Here is a 20,618-nt window from a genome sequence, read left to right as displayed (position 1 = left end):
CACTGCCACCACCTCCTGTCCTCCACCGCACCTGCACCGGCTGGCCCTCCCCCCGCACGCCACCCTGCGCATTTCCAGCCATTTCGTTCTCCTGTTTCTGACCGTGAACTCTCCTCGGTACTTACCGCGCACGGCCGGCACCAGCCCAGGGTCGTGGCTCAGTCCTTCCTCATTCTGGATGGGGTCCCACGGGTTCTCCCCGTGTCTGGGTGCCGACTGGCTTCAGAGGCGCCTGTGTATTTCCTTCCTGGTCATCTCGCACATGCTGTCTCTGCTCAACGTCAACCCAGGCAGCGGACACGATTCCCCCGAGATCCACACTCCAAGGTCACTCGGAAAACACAGGACCGCTGGGTGTGGGGCCGATTTCTGGAAGTCTGGGCCACGGAATGTTGTCCATCCCACACCCTTCAGCCGCCCTGCTCCAAAGACCCTGTGTCTTCCGGCTCGCTTGGAAGATCCCTTCGGCTGTTCCGGAAGCTGTCTCGTAAGAAAAGGTTCTGGGTTCTTCTCCTAAATCCAGAGGCGCATTAGCGTGTTCTGACAAACCAGAGTTATGCCCGGTGTCCCGGCGTCTGCGGACTCGGAATCCCACAGAGCTGAGCTCACTCCGTCTGCCTCCCACCACCCCCTCCCCCGGGGGGTGGCCGAGGAAAGGTCAGGAAAGGTCAGGAGGACCTCGGCCAAGGAAAGGTCAGGAGGCGCCCAGCCAACTTGGTCTCCTTCCTCCGGACCAAGGCAGAGAAACAAAAGCCCATTTCCAGGCAAATGGGCCCGAAGGCTCCAGCAAAGCCCACATCTTCTGATAAACTGGGGCCAAGAGCTCACTGCCACCCTCTTACAGTCGGCTTGCGGCCTGCGGGGTGCTGAGGACCCAGCCCGGTGCGAGCACCCAAGGGAAGTGACCTAGACGTTTTCTCAAACACCGAAGGTCTAACTCCCACTTTAAATCTCTGCAGCTTCAAAACAGGAGACTGAATCATCGTCTCAGGAAAGTCTTAGGGGAAAAACATAAAGTCATTCAGAAAGCGTAGCAATTTTTATTTTTATTTTATGTTTTTATTAACCTCTAGAGCGGAAAGCCCAGCCCTCCCGACAGAGAGCTGGCAGACAAGGCTTCCCTCCCGCGCCAGCCTTCGTCCCCGCCGATGTCTTCTGAGTGGGCTCGAAGGGCTGGACCAAACGCTAACCAGCCAGGAAAGAAAGGTCCAGACGCTTGAGAAGGTTTACAGGTGTGTTTGGGATCTGGAACCTTAACCCAGGTCTGAATCCTTCCTTCCCATCACCTTTCCTTAACCCACGCGTGCTTTCCAAACCCCAAGCCAGAACTCCCCGTGAAGAGACTAACAGAGGTTTCGAGGGAAAGGGTAATTAGTGGCCTAAATGTCAGGGAACCGTATAGAAAACACAACAGCCTCCGTGCTGTGTGACGTGTTCTTGACAGGCCGGCACGCGTCACCGAGCCGCGAGGCGGGAGCGCGCGGCGTCTCCCAGACACTCAGCCGGGGTCCCTTCTCCGGGCCTTGGGGGACACACGTCGGGAGATCTCGCTGAGCCGCACAGACCCGTCCTCCCTAGTTGGTGCGGCGGGTTGTTGGCACCAGATGAGGCCTCCGTGGCGAGGGGGCACCCGTGTGGCGATCCTCCACAATCCTGCGTTCACGCGGCTGCGGGCGTGCGAGGCCGGAAGGAGGCCCGAGGTGCTCGCCCACGAGACTGAGGGGGCGTCGGGAAAGCGTCTCGCGGGCTCGCGGGGCTGGAGTGCAGCTGGCGTGGGAGGTGAGCGCGGCGCGGGGCCGACACGAGCCTGCTTCTGCCGGACCCACCGCACCCGCGGCCTCGGACGGCAGAGGCGCATCAGTCCGTGGCGAGTTGAGCTGAGTCCTGAAGCTGCGGAACGTACGCGTTTGAACGGTCGGCGGGCACGGAGGGCCCGGGCGAGAGAGAAGATTGACAGCTACCGAACCCGTGACACAGTGACAGCACCGGGGGGGCAGGGCGCCCTCCCGAGCCCCAGGACGCACACTGCGTGCGGCAGCCAGAGCGCCCACCGCGCGCCGTCCGCCCAGCTGCTCCACCGCGGGGCCCCGCACGGTGACACGAACCTCGCAGTCGCGTGCCCACGCCCCCCCAGGGAGCCAGGGTTCTCGCAGCAGGAAGGAGCTCCGAGCAGCCGGGGGGCCGTCCGGCTGGGGTCCCACGGAGCGCGGGATGCTGCCTGGAGCACAGCTGGCCACGTGCAAGGACAGAGAAGGTGACAGACGGCCCGACGGGTAAAGGGTTTCCCGGGACGGGGGAGGCTTTGGGATCTGAACAAGCTTAGAAAGCCACGCTGGCTGGTTGGAGCCCGACAAGCAGGTAGGGACAGGATGTGAGCGGCCCTGGGGGGGTGGGGACGGGGTCTGGACTCTCCCCGCCCCCTCCCTCCTGCACCACAGGCCCGGGCTGGGCGGTCACCCACCCCGGGCCAGGCCCAGAAACCAGAGTCCCGCCGCGTTCACCCAGGGGGCGCGTGGGGGGCGGCAACACGGAGGGGCAGAGGCCTGTGGGCCTTTGGGGCCAAGGTCTTGAGCCAGGAATGAAGTTCCTCTGAAGGGGGAGGGGATGAGGAGGGGGCGGGTGCTCCAGCACAGCACCAGGTTCGTTCGTCCCCCGCGGGCGTCAGGCAAGCGCGTGGGCTCCGGTTGGCACCCAGCTGTCACAGGAAAGCGCGTGGACGGCAAAGCAGAGGGAGTGAGTCCCTTCGTTCCTCAGAAGGAGAGCCAACCCCAGTCTCCCACAGCCATGCAGCTCGCACACCCGTGCGGCTCACACACCGTGCGGGCTCGCACATCTACACATCCCCCCCCCCCCCCCCCGGCGTCATCCCCAGACCAATCTTCGCCGCACCCGAGTCTGCTCCCCGGGTCCTCGTCATGTCCCTTTCCCAGGACCCTCGGCTGCACGACGGAGCGAGCGGGAAAGGTTCCGTGTCCAGGGCCTTGACTTCCTCAAAGAAGTGAGGAGCGTATTGCCGCGAGGACCGCCTGCGACCTGAGCCTGACCCGGATCGCATCTCTCGGCACCTGGGGCCCCGGGTTCACCTGGAAAACCGACACCAGCAGGCCCAGTTTGCGCGCTGGGGAAAGTGACCACCCCGCGCAGTGGAAGCAGCTGGGGACACAGGAACTGCGTCCACCTAAGTCAGCTGGGCTCTTGGGCCCCCGCCCCGACCTGCGCTCGCCGGTTCAGGGCAATCCTTGTCCTGGTCTAGTGAGTCCCCGGGATGAGATCTGGCCAGCCGCGCTCCCCGCTTTCCTCCTCTGACAGGTGCACCTGCCCTCCGCTGCGGCGCCACCACCGTTGCCCTGGGTCCCGAACGCCGAGCCCACCTGGTCTCCCCACGGCGCCTGTGGGCTCACCGGTCCCCCGCCAGCACCCACGAGGGAGGGCCGGGCTCCGTGAGGCCCCACCAAGATCCGCTGGCTGGACGCCTCCTTGCTCAGGCTTCCTCAGCCCGGCACTTCCAGGGACAGGGTGGGCGGAGAAGCCGCTGTGTGGATCCCTCGGGACCAGGAGCCCAGAGCTGATCTGGGGCCTCTCCTGGGCTTCCTCTTGCTCAGCCCCTTCCGGGTCCCACCTCCTGGCAGACAAGCCCCATCCCTTCTGTCCCTAGGCGCCCAGCCAGGCTTCCGTCCCTTCCCAGCAGAGGACGGGCACTCATCACCCTTGGGCCTTCCGACCCGGCCGGGCGGGGAGGGACACGTGCGCCATCCGAGGGGAACAGAGCAGGCATGGGCTTCCGCCACGAAACTCTTGCCCCGGAAGGAAGACCACACACAGTGCCACTCGCCCAGATGATGAAATCCTGCCCACAGGGGGCATGGGCCAAGCGCCTTGACCGGCCCCTGGTGCCCCATCCGACAGAGACCTCCCGCCCACCGCTCCCCGCCCCAGGGGCCTCTCTCCCGAGGGCCCTCCTCAGCCCTCTGCCCGCTGACGCGAGGCTGTGGGACCAGGGGTAGCTTCCGGGCTTCAGTGGCCAAAGGCAGTCCCGGCTTCTGGATCGTTTGGCAACAGGCTGCCTCGAAGACTGCAAGGCCTCCGGTCTTGCTTCCGGCCGATGTGGCCGGTGGCTGCTCCGGGTCACCGCCCGGGGTGTCCTCCAGCATGAGGACGTGCCCTGCCTTGTCGTGCGTGGCCCCCCACCCCACATCTGTGCAAAGGCGGCACACCGCACGTGGTGGCCTTATCTCCACAGCAAACCTGAGTCTTTCTCCCCACTGAGAAGTCTTTCTGGGTCATTCGAAGCCATTTTGAGTTTTGTTTCTGATTGTTTGGAATCTAGAAGCAGTGGGTTTTCCTCACATTTCAAGGTTCACGTGACTGGGCTGTTTCTATTTTCTGTCGTTTCTATTTGGCAAATTCCTTCCTGGGATCCTCTCTCTCACGCTCTGTGAAAGCACAGAACTCAAGTATACTGACCCGCTAACCTCCTGAGCAGGAGTTCTGGAACATCGGCTCCAGCAGGATCACCAGAGGGCTTGTGGAAACACAGATACTGCAACCCAACCCCCCGCCCCCCACCCATTCCCAAGCTCGGACATCCGCACTTCTCGCCAGTCCGGAGATGGCACTGGCTAGCTGCCCGTGGGGACACCGTGGGTCCAGAGACACCGCCCTGGAGTCGGGCTACTTGGCAGGGGTCTGCCTCCAAGTAGCTTCAGAGCAGCTCTGCCAGACGCTTGCCCTGCACGCTATGGTCACACCAGTTCTCTGGATGAGGGCCTTCCTCCCAGCCAAGTGTCAGGGACCAGGGTCCCTCCTGTCTCCAGGGTCCCCCGACCCGAGCCGCAGAAGGGAAGGAACATGGAGTTGTGTGTGCGGCCCTGAAGCCAGCCCAGGAGCGTTCATTTCTTCCGACACGCCCGTGGCCCACGTGCAGCCACGGAGCCACAGCTGCTTCGTGGAGGCTCAGCGGGGAGCTCAGCACCCCTGTGGGAGAGGAGGGGAGCGAGCACCCCGCCCGGCGCTGCTGTAGGGGCGGTGGGGCCAGCGAGCGCTGTGAGGGGCTCATGAGATGTCCCTGCCCGGGGGGCGAGGGGCAGGGCCGCGTGGCTGGGCCGGACACGCCTGGGGGCAGGCCCGCTGGGAATCTGCCGTGTGGTGTGACAGGGGGAGTCAACTATGGATCAGCGTTCTGGGAACTCACAGCCAGAGGCACCGGCCCCGCGAGGGCGGCCGCGGTGGCTTCCTGTTCCCACCCGTGTGTCCAATGCCGGTGCCTGGAGCCCCACGGGCTGTTGAATGCCGGCTGGAAGGCGATCGAGGACCCTCGGGGGCCTGTGACCCCACAAGAGGGGGAGGAGGCAGGTTCAGTCGGCCCGAGGACCCCACTGACGCCCCGGCAGGGCCCCGGAGCACAGAGCTGTGCCCGCAGCGACTGCTGTTCAACAGACTTGTGAATGCCGCTCCCACCTGGCACGTGGGCCCCCCGGATCGTCCCCTGGACCGCGACTCGGACGCACAGCGGCTGTGCAGCACGCGGCCGCAGACACGCCACCAGGGAGGCTCCGTCCCCACGCGCCTCTCCGGCCGGGCTCACTCGTGGTCGCAACAGAGGAACAGGACCAACACTCCACCTGACCGTCGCCATCACTGCCGAGTTCCAGGAAAGTCAGGCTGGAACCCAGAAGCTCGGCTGTGCCCCGAGGGGTCCCCGCCGCCCTCACCTGTCAGTCACACCCGCGTCCACGGCACACACCGCTCCCCTCCTTCTGTCCACGACGTGCTCCCCGGGAGGGTGGTGGGGCCCCCAGCAGCCGCCGAGATCATGGAAGCAACGGCCCCACCCACGCGTGCCCCCGTTTTCTGCCCAAAGGACTCCTGCAAACACGCACAGCCCCGGGACCCCCGGACCGCGGACGACGGGAAACTTCCTCCTGGCCTTTGTTTTCCATCTGTTTTGTGGGTGAAACAACGTGTGTTTCTCTCTTATTTCCTCAGGATCTTCTATTTTCAGTAAAGTGTTTTCGCGCAGGCCCCACACCCCGGAACCCCGCCCGTCAGCCGCAGAATGGACGCGAGGGCACGTGCGCCCGCACCCCTGCTCTGCGGGGTCCCCCCTCACAGGCTGGTGGCCACCTGGGAGATTATCCACCTTCTCGTCACTCCTCGGAACACCAGCGTCGATAGCAACGGCCCGTCTCGATGCTAAGCGTGGTTCCGTTCCTCTACTTTAGTAAACAGGCTTCTGGGCAAATCTCGGACCCCCCCCCCCAAAGTGGCAGCGGAGGCAGCACATGCAGGGCGCACAGGCCGGAGCCGTGCTGCTGCCTGGAGCTCCCGGTGCAGACCCGCAGCTTCCCAGGCAGCGGGACTGTGCGGGCCGGGCCGGGCGCACACAGCCGGCGTCCCTCTTGTCCTGGGTTCGGGCCACCCCGGGACTGCCCAGGGGCCCCGGCCTTCCTCAGCTGTCCTCCTGTCCTGTCTCCCAGGGAGGAGCCCGCAGCAGGGTGGAGACAGGCCGTCTCTGCCTCGGGGCTCGGGGGAGGGGAGGACACTGTCGCGGGTGCAGGTGAAGGGGCTCAGCCCACCTTCCCGTCAGGCCGCGGGAGAGCCGGGGTGACTAGAAGCACCGAATCGCCACGGAAAAGCGGGCCACCCCGAGGAGCTGCTCTGGGCTCTCACTCACACGGCCTGCAGGTGTGCGCCTCCCCCAACACGTGGAAAAGCTCGGGGACCCAAGGGGCCCGTGGGCTCCCCGTCTCCTGCCGGAAACACCCACGGAGGCCCACGGGAGACCCCCCGCAGCCGGGTGGTGGCGGCGAGCGGGGCCGCGAGCCCCCTCCTCAGCCTCAGCGTCCGTGGCCGTAAGACGGGCCCGGTGAGGCCCCCGGGCTGTGACACTGCTGGGAGCACAGACGGAGTTGGCACGTGGACAGGTTGTAGACGGTGCCGTCCCCCAGAAGCGCTGCGCGAACACGAGGCACTGCCGTCGCTGCAAGTGGAAATGTAAAAACGAGACTCATCGCCACCACGGAGCCTTCCCACCGGCTCCACACAGCCACGGGGCGGACGCAGTGAGTAGCGACCAGTGGCTCTCGCCACCCTGCCCGCGCCGGAACCTGCACCTGCCCCCGGTGGAGGCCTGGCGGCCGCCGGCCCACCCCCAGCCGCGCACGCGGCCACGGGCACTCCCGGCCCCCGGGGCCCCGCGGGGGCCACCAGTAGCAGGTGGCGGCCAACGGACAGTTTCACTTCTGTGAGCCCATGAGCCCCAGAGGCCTTGCGCGGCGGGGTCGCGGCGGGAAGGAGGGGAGGCCGCGGGGCAGGGCCCCACCTGAGACGGGGTCCGTCCGCGGGCAACAACAGTCTGAAGACGGGACGCCCCTCCTGTGTGAGGCGAGCCGGGAGGCGGCCTCGCGGCAGGAGCCGAGGGCACAGCCGGTCGGGGCCGCAGCCTGGCTTTCCAGGGAGCTCGGGCTGTGGGGGGGCGGCGGGGACGCCTGAGCCGGTGCAGGCCTGGGGCCGGGGCCTCAGCACCAGAGGCAGAGGGGGCTCCCACGTGGGAGGAGAGCATACCCCTCAGGGATGGTGGTGGGGACCCTGGCGGAGGAGGGACCTATGTGCCGTGGAGGCCGAGGGACGGTCTGGCTTGTGCCGCACGAGGACCTCCCAAGGGTGCGCGCCATTGCCCTCAGGGAAGCATCTGCGTGGGCTCTGCGGCCGACGAGAGCGCGTGGGGGCATCCACGGGGGAAGGGGAAAGAAGGCCCACCCCTCCGCCTTTGTACTGTGTAACCGAGAGAGGAAAGGAAAACAGCATTAGGGACGCCACCAGATACCGAGTGTGAACAACACTTCCGATAAAAATCTTGCCAGATTTTGGGGCGCCTGGGGGGCTCACTCGGTTGAGCATCTCACTTCCGCTCAGGTCGTGATCTCACGGTTCGTGAGTTCGAGCCCCGCGTCGGGTTCTGAGCTGCCAGAGCTGCTTCGGATTCTGTGTCTCCCTCTCTCTCTGCCCCTCCCCCTGCTCGCACTCTGTCTCTCTCTCAAAATAAACGTTAAAAAAAATAATTTAAAAAAAGTCATTTGCATCCTATAGTCGGAAACAAAATACATTAAAATTTGTAAAATTCACCACACTGTAAGCAAATTAATAACTACAAAAGTATTAGCTTTCACTTAATTGGTATTTAAAACCTGAAAAGTCACAAAATATATATTATTTACAATCATGTAATCAAAATCTGTTGCTAAATTGATTTTCTAATCGCTTAAAAGCTTACCATCCCTTTAATAAACCAATTTACTCTTTTGCTATCAGACATAAACAGTATTTAAAAACCTCTTAATAAAACAATCACTCATTATGAAATTGTGTCAAGAATAACTAGGCGGCCAGTTTATGGAAATGGATGATGGAGAGGGAGGGAAGGCTATACAAGAACATCTAATAGCAGAAAATAATGCAATTAATAAGTGTGTTACTACTCCATTATAGTAAGGAAGCAAGAGAAAGTTAAATCGAAGGCAAAGCTGAGGATTTTACGTGCACAGAGTCAGTTTTGCTGCGGAGAAGAAAACCGTGGCCCGAGGTGTCCCCACAGGAGGACGAGGAGCCACCAGGTGCAGGAGGAAGGTGTGAGCAGCGTCTAGCCACCCGAGTGATCACCTCCGGACTCATCATCATCTCTGTGACTCAGAGCAGACACAGCCACACAGATGGGACCAGCTACCGCTCTGACCGCCGAGAATTCTGCAGTGGTTTTTTAGGAACAGATATAAAACTTGGAGCATTCGAATACTCGCCAACATCATGATCCCCTGCCGACGAGCACGGCCAGGGGCAAGTGCAGGGGACGTACCAGGTGTCAAGGGGGAAGGTTCTTGCTGCACAGACGCAACAGGAATATTTCCCCAAACCGGCTCGGGGGGCAGGAGCGGGGCACAGGCCTCACTGAGAGCGCAGAGGCACCCGCTGGAGGGAGAGAGTCCTCGGGCTTCACGCCCTGGGTGGCGGCATCGTCCCGCCTGCAAAAGTGCGAGAGGAACCGTCCAGAAGATGCAACCTCTGTGAGCCACCACCACACCTGCTGGGCGCTTTTGCTCAAAAATTCTTCCTCCTAAGTCGGGCTTCTGAGGCATACATTTTAACATAAGGACCCAAAAAAAGGCCACTTCACAACTCCCACGAGGCTGTGAGAAACCTGGCCGCAGACACCGGGATTTTGGAAGCATCCTGCAGGAGCCGACAGGCGGCCGCCGACTGCGGAGAAGCCAGAGTGCGACAGCTCGAGGCAACACCAGCCATGGAAACCGCCCGCCGAGATGGGGGTCTGCTGCAGGAGGGGGGCCCGGGGGGCCGGCCCTGGACCTGCCGCGACACACCTGGGCAGTGGGAACCCTACGGACGAGCGTCCGTTCTGGGATGCGGCCCCCAGCGACCCGGGGCGGGGCAGGCGCCGAAGGGAAGGCTCGCCACCAGGCCTGGAACCAGGCTCAGAAGCGGGTGGCGGACAAGGCAGGCACTGGAGCCGCGTGGCCCGAGACAGCGCTCTAGGACGCGGGGATGTGCCGCGGCTCCCGTGCCACGCTCCCGGGCTCTAACGGATCCCGGGCCCTCTGCCACGCGACTCTGTTGCCCCCTCGAAGAGGCGACCACCCCACTCCACCCTGTTCGTGATCTGAGTGTGGCCATGGGTTTACTTTGGAACACGAACAGACTCGGTGGTGGCAGAGGCGGAGGTGGCTTACAGAGTGCCCCTGGCCACGTGCACGTTCACCCTCCGCCTCGGGAAACGCTGACGCCGGGGGCCACACGTCCACGGTGAGGGTCACAGGCTCTGCCCTGCCCGTGAGCCTGAAGCCAGCAGGTGTGGGCAGTTCGTTTTGCAGAAAAATCCCAGCGAGTGCACACCTCTTTTCCAAGATTTCTTTACCTCTTCTGTTTCCTTATGGTTCACAACCAACACGGAAACTATCACCAGCTTGAGATGATGAGAATTAAAACATGAGCAGTATGTTCTGGGACAGTCAAATAATTTGCCTGCAGCTCGAACCGTTTTGGAGGCCGACGCGGCTTCCCTCACGCTCTGGTTTCACGCGGTCCGGGCGAGGCATGTCCTGTGCAACGTAGGCTACGTGACACAAGTTAGGCGTCCAGCTTCACTGTTCTGCACAGATGAGGGAAAACAGATACAAGGATTTGGCTCAAACCCCAGGAAAATCCTGAGAAACCTCACAGCATTTGAATCGGTTGCAAAGGAAAAATATGCAGCGATGATGGTTTTTTCCCTGACACGCGCGGCAGGTGGGACGTCGCATGAGGGAGATGAGCAGGTAGGCGAGATGGGAACCCAGGACGTCGGAGCCCCCTGACTCCGCACACGCACCTCGATGCCGTGGCGCCGCCCGTGGGTGCAAGACAGCCCCACGTGACCCGTGCCCACTGCCTCGTGCCGGGACGGCACCCGACCAGCCCCTTAGTGTCAGGGCCGGAGACGTCGCACGGCGGGAGAGCACGGGGAGGGAAGTAAGGTTTCACGTGTGGGCGGAAGAGCGGGGTCTCCGGGAACAAGGCGGCAGAAAGGCACACATTCCACCCGACAGGCGCTCCTGGGGCGGAGGGGAGACGTGTGAACGTGTCTGTGCAGCACGGCTTTGTGAACACACTAGGCTCAAGGACGAGAGCCCGTGTCCGTGTCTGCAGTAGTGTCTGGGAACGGGAAGAAGGAAGGGAAGGCAGCACCGTCACTTAGAAGTGGAAACGGTGTTCGAACACGGGATGGAGAAGTACTCGGTGGTGAAGTCTTGGGGTGATGACGGGGGGTCTGGAGCCCACGGCCAAGAAAGAATGCTTGAAGACACCTTTGGTACAAAAAGGTGATTTTATCAAAGCACAGGGACAGGACCCGTGGGCAGGAAGAGCTGCGCCGGGACCACGAGGAGAGACTGCTTATGGGCTTGGGGGGAGGTAAATCAAGGGGAAGTTTCCAGTGGGATTTTCATGCTGAAGAAGACACAGGACGCTGGAGGCCTGGCTATTGTCCAACTACGCTTGTGTTTCCCCCTAGCGACACTTTAGCGAAGACACGGGGAGTTCCTGGAGGAATGTTGCTCTCTGTGGGCCTCAAGTATGTGTCAGTGGGCTGTGGTTAGAAGGAAGCCATTTCCTTCTGCCTTTGTGCCCCTTCTCACTGAGGCGGGAAGGGTGATGTTGGGGCTCCAGGAAACTGGGTCTATAGGCTTCCGGAGGTTAGACTATTGATAAGATTGCCTTTCTCTTGTAATTTACTAAGACATTTGTGAACTGATGGGAGACTCCGGTCCTGCAGGACTGTGATCGTTATCAGTTAACCATTTGTTTTTCCCCTTTCCTTTGTTCTTGGGCAGCCGGGAGGGCCCGAGGGGTGTCATAAATATCCTACCTGGGGTTGGGGGGGGCCCATGTTTGAGGCCTGCCAGCTTGCCCTATGCTCTCTCATCACTCAATATTTAAAATTTCCCCTTTGCATAAATGTTTTATTGCATTTACTTCTCTTACCTCTCGTCCAGAATTCTCTCATCAAGATATATTATTTTCCATGTATACCTGGTGGAATTAAAGCCTTGGCCTCTGACCCTTTCTGGAGTTTGAGTGGTGGGCCTTCAGGTAATTAAAACATCATTATAAGGGCACCTGGGTGGTTCAGTCTTGATTTGGGCTCAGGTCATGATCCCAGGGTCTTTGGATCAAGCTCCAAGTCGGACTCTGTGCTGACAGTGCAGAACCTGCTTGGGATTCTCTCTCTCTCTGCCCCTCGCCCCAGCTCGTGCTCGTGTGCTCTCTCACTGTCTCTCTAAACTTAAAAAAAATCATTACAAAGACCCCATAGGGACAAAGCCATAGATGTTGTTCTGTTGAATGAGCCTAGCAGAGGGAGGCTAGCCTGGGGAAGAAAGCCCACCATTGCTTACAGGAAGGCCATCTGTTTCCCATGGGCCCAGAGAGGGCCTGGAACACAGCAGGTGCTGGGCACACGTGGTTGAAGAGGTGCTGGAACAAAGTAGTGTGGACTTTAGATCCCCAGCTCTACAGCTAAAACATTGCTCTGTCACATGCCATCACCCAACCATTACTGGAAATATGCATACGACCTTCTCTGTGTATTTTAAAGAATGTTTTCTTGAGGTGTCCTTTACATACCACGTGTTTAGTTTGCAAACTCATACACTCAGGAAACCCACATGTGATGACAGACATGCCCATCTCCCCAGAAACCGGCCTGTGATGCTGTCCAGACTGGCCCCTACCACAATCTGATCTTTACTGCTGTAGGGTTCAGTTGTTCCAGAACATCCTATAACCTGAGTCAGAGACTGTGCATTGTATTCTATGTGGCTTCCTTTACTCTGCATCACTGCTTGAGACCCATCCTGCCCCTGCATTTATCAGAAGTCTGCTGCGTGCATGTACCAGTCTGTCCGCTCCCATGATGGGGGGCTTTGGGCTAGTTTGGGTCTGAGCACCAAGAATAAAGCCTCTGTGAACATTCTAACACATTCTCACACAACTCCACCTCCATCTTGGAGTGGAATTTGAGACCCAGGGTCGATGTATATACAGCTTTTTGAGAAACTGCCAAACATGTTTCCAAACTGAACCATCTGGTGTTCCATTGGCAGAAACTGCACACTCCAGGGGAATAGAGCCCCTGCCAACACCCAGTCAGTCCCTTCAAGTCTCTGGCAGTCTCGTGAGTGTGCAGAAGAGCCCCACTGTTAGTCTACTTTGAGCCTCCCCAGGGATGAATGTTGTTGAGCAAGTTTCCTTTCAAATTGCCGTCATGTATCTTCTTTCACAAAGTGCCTGTTCATGAGTCTTGCCCATTTTTGGTTGTTTGTCTTTTTATTACCAACTATAGTGGTTCTGGTGTTATGTAGACACAAGCCTCTGCCTGACATAGTGAACAGATTGTATTATCAGTGTTCCTACTGTCCTGGGGCTTGCTAACTTTCTTAATGCTGTCTCTGGGTGACGCAGTCATTTGGGCATCTGACTTTGGCTCAGGTCATGATCTCACAGTTTGTGGGTTCAAGCCCTGCATCGGGCTCTGTGCTGACAGCTCGGAGTCTGAAGCCTGCTTTAGATTCCGTGTCTCCCTCCCTCCCTCCCTCTCTCTCTCTCTCTCTCTCTCTGTCCCTCTCATGCTCACGCTCTTTGTGTGTGTCTCTCTCTCAAAAATAAATAAAACATTTAAAAAATTAAAAAAAAAAACAACCACAGCAAACAGCATGGATTCATTCCATATCTATGAAAGAAAAACATTATTTTATTTATTTCACATTGGAAGAAAAACCAGTATGGTTTCACTTAGGAAGCCTTTTGTTTTCATATTTGCTCATCTACTTGTAATGCATCTGAGCCACCCCGGGCTGATCCACTACCACTGGAATGTGACTCGGCGTGCCAGGGCACTTCCGGCGCAGGTCTGAAAGCAAAGTTTCAGGGTTTTGGAGGAAAGTTTACTGTTTTCTCGATGCCTGGTAAATACCTGAGCCATGGACACACGGTGCTTTCTGGGGGACAGGCGGCTGCTGGGCATTCTGTGAAGAGGGTCACATATGGAAAGGCTGCTGTGGGGGACGGAAACAGGATGCAAGACCAGAAGGTGCCTTGAGGTCTGGGTCAAAGGAGGCGCTTTCAGGAGGGCACCGAGAGGCCCACTCGAGAACACATGGCAACAAGGGCTGAACAGCAGAGGCCGCCGCAAGCACGGTGTTAGATAAGGGCGGCATTACCGCCCACGAGGGCCGAGGCCTAAACGTGGAGACTGTCTTTGCGGAACCTTGCGTTGCGGAAGGAAAAGACAATATGCGTCCTCCCCTCCTCATCCAGCCGCGTCACTGTAATCTTCATACCCACGATTCAACTCGGAGCTTCTGTCTGTAAGCAGGTGCCACTGCTATTCAAATGACAGGTAACAACGGCCCTTAACGTCTGCAGGTAGAGAGCCGCGTGTTGACATCAAGGGTGTCAGCGGCAGACGTGACAGAGCCACGAAGCCAGCAGGCTCCCAGATTCCACGTGGGTCAGCATGGACTCCACCCACCACATCCAACCAGAAAGTGAACAGAAGAGCTGTTTCCTCCTGTGACGATGTCAATGTCAGTGCCAACAGTGGAATGAAATGTCTTCCTGCAGAACCCCACAGCCTGCACTGATGCTGATCTGGACAGAAGGGTCCCGCATGCTGTGCACCTAGGTCCACGGACACCGGGCTCCCCGCCCTGACTCCCGGGCGCATGCCCTGTGGAGGGCCCACCCTCACGTCCACCCGTGCCAGGGCACGCCGCCATCCCACCACCCTGCCCTGCCTGTCCCCATCTTCCTTGGGAAGCCTCCCTGTGAGGGCCACCTCCCCTCTGTGGCCTCGACTTTCTCGCCGTCAACCTCACAGTTGCACAGCCACCTTGGTTCCTACTCAAACTCTTTACTTCTCTCTAGTGTTGCTTGCTTTACTTCCATTCAATTCTTGTTCCTCTGGGACCTTGGTCCTCCTATCCTATGCCTAAGCTCCACCGATTAATCCTCTGTTGAAACCCTCAGGTGAAGTGTGCGTGTGACGCCAACAGGCTCCCAGCGAGCAGGAGAGGTTCTCCTGGCCCGAGGGCCACACCCAGGGCCCAGTGGCAGAGCGGTCAGTCACTCACCCAGGGAGTGTCCCAACAAACCCGGATCCCAGACACCCTGGGTCAGTGGCCCCGGGTGCTCAAAAGTCCCCGTGAAGTTACTAACAGCAGCCAAAATTACACTGGGCTAGGAACATAGGGAAGAAACAAGTTGACAGGTCATTTTGAACTAGGGCCTGAAACAAAGTCAGCACTAACCAAACTGTTGTCGGAAAGAAGACAGGAAGAAGGCAGGGAGGAAGGGGGCGGGAGGTAGGGTTGGCGTGTGCGTTCAATCCCTCCTTTGAAACACATATTTGGCTGGACCATATGAAGTTGCCCTTCTCACAGATCAAAACCAGCTGCGTGCTGGTAATTTTACACAGCTTAACCTAATAAGGTCAACACCAGGAAGCTACTAGGTACCTGAAAAAGACATCCTTCCAAACGCTGAGTCGTCCATTCCCTGCTTGAAGCCCTTCTTCCAGGCTGATGGGTCTCCAGGTCCAATCCCAGATTTTATCAGCTTCTCCTCTGATAGCCAATCATTTGCAAAACACAAGTAACAGCACCTTTACTGCAAAACACCCGGCGCCTTCCCCCAAGGTCTGAAACACGAAGTCAGTGCTGCTTCAGCTAATGAAAAGCAAAGTCCCCATCTGAAAAGAACACCTCAGAGAATGTCAAAAATGAGCAGAATCTGTTTATTCCAGAATTTGTTTAGACCACCCCTCCACACCCGGCTTGGGCAGCCCGCGATCACATTCCTGCTTTCTTGTCTACAAAAACATGGGTGTGCCAAGAGCGTGTAAACCCCATGACACACACCACATAATAGGAATCACTTTGTCATCCAAATCCCACAAGGGAATCTTCACAGAGGCCTACTTACTGAAACCAGAGCAGGCGGGACACTTTCCCATCAGAGGTCAGGACGCTGCCCCCCCCAGAGGCCAGCGCCCCTCCCCTGCCCCCCGAGCTGGCCCACCAGCTCCCGCCCACCACCACTCTGCCTCCGCTCGCTCCTGCACCCACCACAGACGGCACCCAGCGGCCATGCTGAGGGTCTCAGTCTTCCTTCCTGTAAAATGATGGGTGCCACCTCGAAACAGCCCGGCAGCATCGGGGGAGATGGACAGGTTAACCTACCTTCACAAACTATAAAATGCTTCCGGACCCCACCTCCGCCTCTGCCCTGGCCCTTTCTCCCAGCCAGGTGTCCTCAGAAGCATCGTGGGGCCCCCTTTCTCTGGGCAAGGGCGCCCTCCATCGCCTGCGTCCACCTGTGGGCTCAGGTGTAAAACCGTCAGAACCTCTGTCCTGGCGACACCTCGGAGAGTCGGTGACACTGTTCTCCCGCACGCCCTGGGGTTGGCCAGTTCCCGTTGGCCTCATTCAGTCTATGAACTTTGTGTGTGAACAGAACGCCTTCAAATGGGTTTTCCAAGATGAAATTCCATGACTACCTCCTTCTGATGTAGCTTTTGCCCAATGTTAAGAAAACGAATCTAGTGACAATTCCTACCAAACTCAGCGTTCTCATAAAAATTGGGTAATGAAGTGAAATCAAGTTAAAAGTGAGTTATTTTATTTATTTTTAAAATTTTTTTAATGTTTATTTTTGAAAGCGAGAGACAGAGCGCGAGTGGGGGAGGGGTAGAGAGAGAGGGAGACTCAGAATCTGAAGCGGGCTCCAGGCTCCAAACCGTCAGCACAGAGCCCAACGTGGGGCTTGAATCCACGAACGTGAGGTCACGACCTGAGCCGAAGTGGGACGCTCACCTGACTGAGCCCCCCAGGTGCCCCTCAGTGAGAAGCTCTACATAATGTGTTATTTTACCAGTGCTCTCCGATGGAGGAGGAAGGACCAAACAATCTCACGTTAGTGCACCTGCTTGCTGCTTGAGAAGACACACTGCTATTAATGCCAATAAAGAACACAACACAACACATCCCTTCAGCGAGTCAGCTCCCATGGCACCAACACCCACCGCCTGTCGCAGGCCGGGCCGGGGCGGAGGCGGCCCCAGGTCTCTGTTGTCCACTCTCCCTCTCGTCCCTGCCTCTGGCGGCCACCGGGCCAGCCACTCGGGACGGCCCTCACCTCAGCAATGGCTTTTACAAGCTGATTCTGTCCTGCATTTTCCCTAGTAAAGCTTGGTAATGTTTAGGTATTTTTTTAACATATTAGTTTTTCTCTAAAATATTATTTGGCTCTTATTACTGACATCCAATAATTTTAAGTTTCTTTTTCTCCAAGTCATATATAAGTGAAATCAGGACTTAATTTGGAGAAAATTCATATAAAAATGCAAACATGTAAGACAAATAATGCTTGCTACGAAAGTTATACAAAGAAGTGGGGTGTTAACGACAGGCAAACGCTCCTGTGCCCACTGGAGGGACGGTCAGTGGCACGGGTGCTGTGGTTTCCTCAATGTGGAGCTTCCTCAAACATCGACAACAGCACTGCCGTGTTACCCAGCAAGTGCACCTCCGGGAATTCATTCGACGGAACTGAAGGCAAGGTCTTGAGCAGGTCCTCGTATGCCAACAGGGCCCTGGCTCAACTGGGAGGAAGGGCCAAGAAGCCAGGCCGTGTGCAGAGGCCCCGTTCCCCAGGCGGCAGCAGGGCAGGCCTTCAGGAGGCTGTGAGCCCACCATGCCAGCGTGGACCCCCCGCCCCCACCCCACAAAGTCCGGGAGGAAACAAACACTGGGTTACTTTTTATTGAAGAACGTTCTGTTGTAACTTCACCACGTTCTGCACACGAGTGCTGGAGGCCAACTCCGTCTCCAGGAAGGGGGACCATCCCATGGGGCAGGAGACCTTGCCAGCATGAGGGGCACAGGGCGGCAGCGGCTCGGGATCCAGCAGCCTTGGCCGCGTCCCCCTCGCGCCCACGGCGCACCGGCCCGCGGTGAGTTATTCGGCCACAAACAGCTGCAGTTTGCCGTCCAGGGTGGTGGTGGCAAGCTGCAATTGAAGACGAAACGTGGTTCAGTCACTTTCATTAGCTGAGGGTCCTGTAAGGTAGGAAGCAAGGGCACTTTCTGCAGGCGTTTGCCTCATTTTCCACTTTCTAGACCACAGAACCGAGTGCGTCAAAAACAGTAAAATCTCCACGTGCAGCAGGTGCTGTATTCTACTCGACGGGTGCGAACCGCATGTCACTGCTGCTCTGATGCTCGAGAGGAGCATCAGGAGAGGACAGGGCGGCCTCCAGACGTGCCCGCCAGCTCTCGGCCACTCCTGCGGGCCGGGCGGCGGGCCACAGCCCAGGGCGGGGGCGGAGGGCGGCTGGCTCGGTGGCGGGGACAGATGGTGGGGGGGCGGGTAGGGGCAGATGCCCTCCTTCTGCCCCGTTAATGCAGTGAGGTGGGGTCCGCGTCCTGGGGAGCAAATCCAGGCAGTGCCCTCCCGCCAGGTCTCCTGCTGTAGGGACACGACTCCACAGACGCCTGTTGGCTCACAACCCCGGAGACCGGAAGGCGTGCGACCCAGCGTGAGCGGGAGCCCCTCGCCCGGCTGTGGGCGGCCACCCTCCCCCGTCCTCACGTGGCCTTTCCTCCTCGCAGGCCCTGGTTTCTCTCCCTCTGTCAGGCCGCCGGTCCTATCGGACGAGGAACCCACCCTCGGGCCGCCCCCAGCTTTGCCTCCTGAGAGCCCTCCCTGCAGCTGGAGCCACACTGGGGGTCAGGGCCCGACCGTGTGCCCGGGCGAGGGGGGCGGCCCTGCCGTCCACGGCACAGACACAAGCCGCGCCTTCCCACTCTGCTCTCAGCGATACAGACACTCCGCCCCCCATGGCCACTCTCTCCACCTCCGCCTGCCTCTGGGCTCGAATGGGGAAATGGGTGTCGGGCACCGACCCCGCGAGTGACCTGAGACCAGGTGGTGAGCACACGGCAGCTCCCACATGGGGCTCGGGCCCCCCCGGCCACGGACCTCATCTTCCCTGGGGTTCTGGTGAAGTCTGAACTTGGCTCGCTACAGAGTCTGGTCTAAGGCGCGGAGCTGGGTCTGTTGCCCCAAGTCCCGCTCTTCATTCTGGGCCGTGAGGGGCTACGTGGGGTGCACGTGGCTGTCCACAGCCAACGGTCACCCCTGCAAGCTCCCGGTGGCTCTTAGCATCCTGGGTCCACCAGCACTGGCTCGGCTTACCTCACAGACCCCCAGTGGTCTCTTTCCCGCCAAATGGCAGTGGATTTTATCATTAGAGATACACGATGGGGTGGGGGCTGATTAACAAACAAATAAAAACAGATTCTTTCATTCCAAGGCTAAGGAAGTGGTTACAAACCCACGGTTTGAAGACTGTCCTTAGAACCGGGCTCCAGAGGCAGGACCCAGAGCGGCCGACACATAGGCTTCTTGGCTCGTGAACAGCTCCACGCAGGGTCATTTAAACAGCAGGACCTGGCCAGATGCACCACGACCTCACCTGTCATTTCCACATGGACCCAACGCAGGTGTGCTGTGTGGTATTTGTAAGCGGCCGCGCGGAAATTCTGCATTTCGACGCATTGCGCAAATCGCCGCGTGGCCCTCCGGTGGGACTTCAACTCCAATCAACTCACTCTCTTGCCCAGAGAAGGCACGCAACCCCCACCTACGAATCTTCTCTTCCTTCAAACGACACAATCGGCACCAGAGCCCTTGCCCCGCGGTACCTCAGCGCCGCCTTCCCGCCATGTCCCGCCGGCCACCACACTAGCTGAGGTTCTGGGCTCCTCCCGGAGCCGCGCGGACTCGCGCCCGAACCCACCTTGCAAACGTCTGCCAATTCAGCCCCACCAAGTGGCTGCGCGACCCCTTCGGTGTTACGGTCCAGAATCTAAACCACATCCGCGGGGTCGGGCGCTTCGGTCTCGGGTGCGGATCTGTGCCTCTCTGGGGGCATGGAAACATCCTCGAGCCTATCTCTCTCCTTCCCCGTGTCTCGGGCGTGCTCCCAGAGCCTTCCACAACTGATCTTTCCTACCTTCCCACGCTGGGTTGTTACCGCTGTTACGGTACGGGAATTCGACACAACTTGGATATTTGAACCACTGTACTTTCGGTATCTTTGCCGATATTTTGGGACAGCGCCCTCGGTCGGGCCACAGCCGGGCTGAGCCCACCGGCCGCGCCAAGAACAAGATGACGTGCGGGGGAGCAGCGTGTACTTTTGTCACCTTTGGGTTTTAAAAGCCTCTGCCTCAGAATAGGTAAAACATCCATTAATAGAGTCAATAGGAGACTTTGCTGCTTCTGTCCCCACAGATCTAGAAACTCCCGGGCTGGGAGGAAGAGAGGAGGACAGGTGCAAGCCCTCCGACTCCATGGGTCCTCACAGAGGTCCGGGAACCCGCCTTTGCCCAGAATCCTTCCCTGCGGAAGCAGGTGCCAGGCACCCAGACGGCCACGGGGGCCCCGCCCGGAGCACGAGCCACGAGGCAGCAGACCCCATGCGGCGCGGGGGGCAGATGGGCCGTGGAGCTCCCGCCGCCCCGTGCCCTGGCCCTGGGCCCGAGACGCCGCACAGCGGGCCCAGCCCACCGAGGTCTGCGCAGACACGGCCCGGGGGGGGCCACCGATGAGGGCCTGTCTTCCAGCTCATCGGGTGTGCTCCAGCAAGGCCCCGACACCCGGGAGCCTGTCTTAGATCGGGCCAGGGGACAAACGACCACGGTCTGGAGCCCAGGAGACCCAGGTCAGCAGGCACGGCGGGTTCTAGGGGCTCCGGGTTGCAGACTTCCGGTGCGGCCCTCACCTGGGGGAAGGGGCCACGGCCCACTCTGGGGCTGCTGTGGGGCACTGAGCCGGTTCCTGAGGGCTCCACCTCACGACAGTCCCCCCCCCCAACACGACGCACCTCACAACAGTCCCCCCCTGACACGACATACCTCACGACAGTCTCCCCTCCCAACACGACGCACCTCACAACAGTCCCCCCCTAACACGACGCACCTCACGACAGTCCCCCCCCAACACGACGC

The 20,618-nt window shown here is 59.3% G+C and overlaps 1 protein-coding gene and 1 long non-coding RNA gene across 9 annotated transcripts in view; both read right to left on the bottom strand.

Moving 5' to 3' along the window:
• The window catches only part of WDR27 (WD repeat domain 27), a 176,729-nt gene that overhangs the window by 4,092 nt on the left and 152,019 nt on the right, over positions 1-20,618 (bottom strand). For 7 of the 8 annotated variants that reach the window (XR_008422807.1, XR_008422806.1, XR_008422805.1 and 4 more), the window contains one exon: positions 17,352-17,613. The exons of the other annotated variant lie outside the window; for it this stretch is intronic. Coding sequence is in view for 3 of the 7 variants with exons in the window: in XM_053904266.1 (XP_053760241.1) it covers positions 17,563-17,613 (51 nt within the window). In the remaining 4 variants the exon portion in view is untranslated. Of the gene's footprint in view, positions 1-17,351; positions 17,614-20,618 lie in introns of those variants that run through there. 8 annotated transcript variants of the gene reach the window in all.
• Positions 13,265-15,157, bottom strand: LOC109245444 (uncharacterized). The gene is made up of 2 exons (XR_002070890.2): positions 15,063-15,157; positions 13,265-13,965 (listed from the first exon to the last, which is right to left on the bottom strand). It is a non-coding gene; the product is annotated as an uncharacterized LOC109245444 (long non-coding RNA).

Source organism: Panthera pardus, unplaced genomic scaffold (assembly GCF_024362965.1).
Source record: "Panthera pardus isolate Hobbes unplaced genomic scaffold, ASM2436296v1 HiC_scaffold_17, whole genome shotgun sequence".
Lineage (NCBI taxonomy): Eukaryota > Metazoa > Chordata > Mammalia > Carnivora > Felidae > Panthera > Panthera pardus.
Note: the sequence above shows the minus strand (reverse complement) of the source record. Positions and strands in the feature narration are given on the sequence as shown.